Source organism: Ailuropoda melanoleuca, chromosome 14 (genome assembly GCF_002007445.2).
Source record: "Ailuropoda melanoleuca isolate Jingjing chromosome 14, ASM200744v2, whole genome shotgun sequence".
Classification (NCBI taxonomy): Eukaryota; Metazoa; Chordata; class Mammalia; order Carnivora; family Ursidae; genus Ailuropoda; species Ailuropoda melanoleuca.
This window is the reverse complement of record NC_048231.1, coordinates 41,830,526-41,833,823: the sequence shown is the minus strand read 5'-3', so window position 1 is coordinate 41,833,823 and position 3,298 is coordinate 41,830,526. Positions and strand designations below refer to the sequence as shown.

General features: G+C 64.3%; 1 gene segment (V, D, J or C); it reads right to left on the bottom strand.

Moving 5' to 3' along the window:
* Positions 1–1,331, bottom strand: part of LOC105235149 — a 12,387-nt gene extending 11,056 nt beyond the window's left edge. The window contains 1 exon segment of the C gene segment in view: positions 1,175–1,331. Within this exon segment, the coding sequence occupies positions 1,175–1,256 (82 nt within the window).
* Between the last annotated feature and the right edge of the window lie 1,967 nt (positions 1,332–3,298).

The following is a 3,298-nucleotide window of genomic DNA, read 5'->3' as shown; positions in this document are numbered from 1 at the left end:
CCCCCTGCCCCACCTGCTCTCCCACCCCCCCCCGCTCACCTGCACAAGCTCTGCCAGCTCCCCTGAGCCCCTGGAGCAGCCCCCTGCCCCTCCTGCTCTCCCACCTCCCCTCCACATCTGGGAGAACTCTGCCTGCTCCCCTGAGCCCCTTGGGCAGCCCCCTAACCCTCCTGCTCTCCCTACTGCCCCTGCATACCTGTAAGAGGTCTGCTTGGTCCCCTGAGCCCCTGGATCAGCCCCCTACCCCACTCCTCTCCCACCTGCCCCTGCTCACCTCCACAAGCTCTGCTGGCTGCCTTGAGCTCCTGGCCCATCTCCTGCTTTGTCGCCCTCTCAGGCCCCTGCTCACCTCCAGCTGGTCTGCCCTAGTGCTTGGAGCTCATGGACCACAGCAGCCCCCTGCCCCTCCAGCCCTATGGTCTTTCCCACACAGGTCCCTGAGCTCAGTCCCAGACTTCCTTGTGTCCCTAGGCCTCCCCGGCCTCTGCCTCTGGTCCCAGACCCTTTAGCCCAGGTCTGGCCTCTGGCGCTCACACCTGGGGCTCCTGCAGCTGTTGAGCTCCCTGCTCAGCCTCTGTGCTGTCTGGACTCTGAGCCCACGGGAGCCTTGCCAGCCCCTCCTGCTCTGCTCTGCTCTTCTCCTATTCATGGGACGCAGCCCAGGGTCCCATGGCCAGCTCCTCTGACCCTGCCGTGAGGCTTCAGCTGGTTCCCTTGGCCTGGACAGGACCATTAGCCCACGTGGAGGCCTCCGCGTCCCCTGTGCTGAGCCAGCCCCTCCCTGTGTCCTCACCTCAGACCCATCTGTCCGCCTTGGCATTCGTCCTGCAGTGGTCAGGCTGGTCCAGCCCTGGGCTGCCAGCACCGGTGGGTAAGGGCAACCCTCAGGCTTCTGCCCACCGTGCCTGTCATGGTTGGACGGTCCCCGTCCTGGGTTCCTTCATCAGCGTTGGTGCGTCCAGCAGTGTTGGCGCGGGTGAGCCCCTCCCCTGCCTCCCTCGTCCCTGCCCGGGGTTGGCGCCCGGACCGCGGGCAGCCTGGCTTCCCTGTGCTGCTTCAGCTGCTCCAGCCCCTGCGTGGGCTCCTGAGGGCCTGCTCTCCCCTCAGCTCCTGTAGCTGCTTCTGCGGTCCCACCTCACTCCCGCGGCCCGGGCTCTGTGCAGACCCCACTCACCATGGTCGCAACTGTGGAAGCCGCTCCCCTGCAGGCATGCTCGCCCCTGCACGCTGCCTCCTCCCTGCTGTGGCCCAGGCATATGTGGCTGAGCTCTGTGCCCACAGCCCTGCTTCCTAGCCTCCAGGCAGCCCTGGGAAGACTAAGAACAGGATTGAAACCAAGAGGCATGGTTTGCTTCCTGAAGTTCCCTTTTTTTCTGGGTGTTTTCTGTCTCAGAGGGCCTGGGGGGAGTCCGGGCATGGCCAAGGCTGACCCACGTGAGTGTGCTGGGGTGGGGTGTGGCGGGTGCCTGGGGGCCCAAGGGAGAGCACAGGAACCCCCCACCATGTGCTGCTCTTGCTCTCTGCCTCCTGCAGGGATATGCCTGCTTCCTGCTCCCCTGCAGACGAGTCCACCCTGCTCTCAGCTGCCCTGAGCTGCCCCAGCCCTGGTGGGCTCCTCCTTGTGCCCCTGCCGGCCCGCAGCCTGGGCGCACATATTCCCACCCATAGCCTGCGGACCAGCCCCGGGCTTGTCCTGTCCACACAGCAGGTCGGCCCCCCAGGTAGAGTTCTGTCCTCCTTGGGCTCCCTCAATGGCTTGGCTTTTTGCCTGCAGGCCAGTGCCGTTCCCCTGGTCTGAGGGAAGCTAGCATCCTTGCCACACCGGTGTTGCAGAGGACAGAGAGAAACCTCATGTGCATGGACAGAGTTCCTGGTGGTCATAGGGCCTGAAAATGCCCCTGCCACTGCATAACAGTGTGTAGGTCCTGTCCTGTCATGTGCGGGCCGAGTCCCCACAGGGGACAGGAACCCTCAGTTTCTTGTGTCTTGGAGGGCCACAGAGCACAGCCCTGGGCTGTCCCTTACATCCATGGTAAGCCTTGGATGGGCCCCCTGGGAGCCCTGTGGCTCCCTTCCTGGACATGCCAGGGGCCGGGGAAGGTAGGTGGGGGCAGGCTGGCATGGCTCCTTCCCAGGGCTGGCCAGTGGGGGCTTGTGCTGAAGCCCCTGTTGCCGCTCCCTGGGTCTGGGTCTCCTCCCAGCAGCACCATGTCCAAGTGTCAGATGCTGGTCTGCTGGTCTGTGGGTGTGCCCGGGCTCTTGGCCTGTAGCCAGGGGTCTAGGGGTGGAGGACCCTCCTCTCTGCTCTGCTCACACTCTTGTTAGTGAGGACTCTAGGCTCCTCCTGTAGTCTGGGGCCTGGGCTGGCAGCATCCCTCCCCCGGCCGCCTTGGACCCCAGGACTCCCCGAGCTACGCATTAGCAGGACTGCAGCACGGTGCCCGGGGCCTGACTCCCAAGAGAAGTCACGTGTCCTAAGGCCGTGATCTTAGAGAGGCAGCGGTGGCCCCCGTCCCCAGGGAGGCAGTCACACAACCCCTGGGCTTCTGAGGAGGGGAGCGGGCCCCCGTCTGCTTGGGGCAGGGCATGGCGGTGGAGGAGCCCGTGGTCCTAGAACCATGTTTGCGGCCACTTTGCAAAATGCCGTTGGCCACAGCCTTGGTGACAGGTGTGCCTTCCGGCCGTGGCGGCCGGCACACACACCCCTGGTAGAGCCTCCCCACAGTCCTGGCTGGCGCAGCTCGGCCACGCTGCTGGCCACGATCTAGCCCCATGCCGCAGCGTCAGTGTCTCTTGCGGGCGCTCAGGGAGCAGCTCCATCTTCACAGCCTCTGGTCGGATTGGCACTACTGATGAGCTTGACCAAGCCCCGAGAATGTCCAGGCTCCTGGGTGTGGGGGACGGAGAGCCCACTTGCACCTGTAAACCCGGGAGCTCGGCAGGACAACCTGGCAGATTGTGGGCTTTGTCTGCAGTGTTTGTTACCTCCCCTGGCCCCAGGCCGTGCCCCTGGGTGTGGTGCTGGGCTTGGGTCACTCTGGGGGTCATCACTGCACTCAGGCACCAGGCCCTGCTGTCCCTGGTCAAGGTGGGGGGCAGCTGCTTTGGCTGCTGAGGGCGTGATCATGTGACGTGGACGGTCAAGGCCCCGGGCTTTATCAGAGACCACACACCTGTCCCCAGCCCAGTTCCCAGGGTCTGAGCTTTCCAGAATAATCCTTTCACAAGAACGTTGGTGAGGCTATGATTTCACCTTGTGTTTATTGAATTCTAGGTTTGACTTTGAGGAAGAGTCACC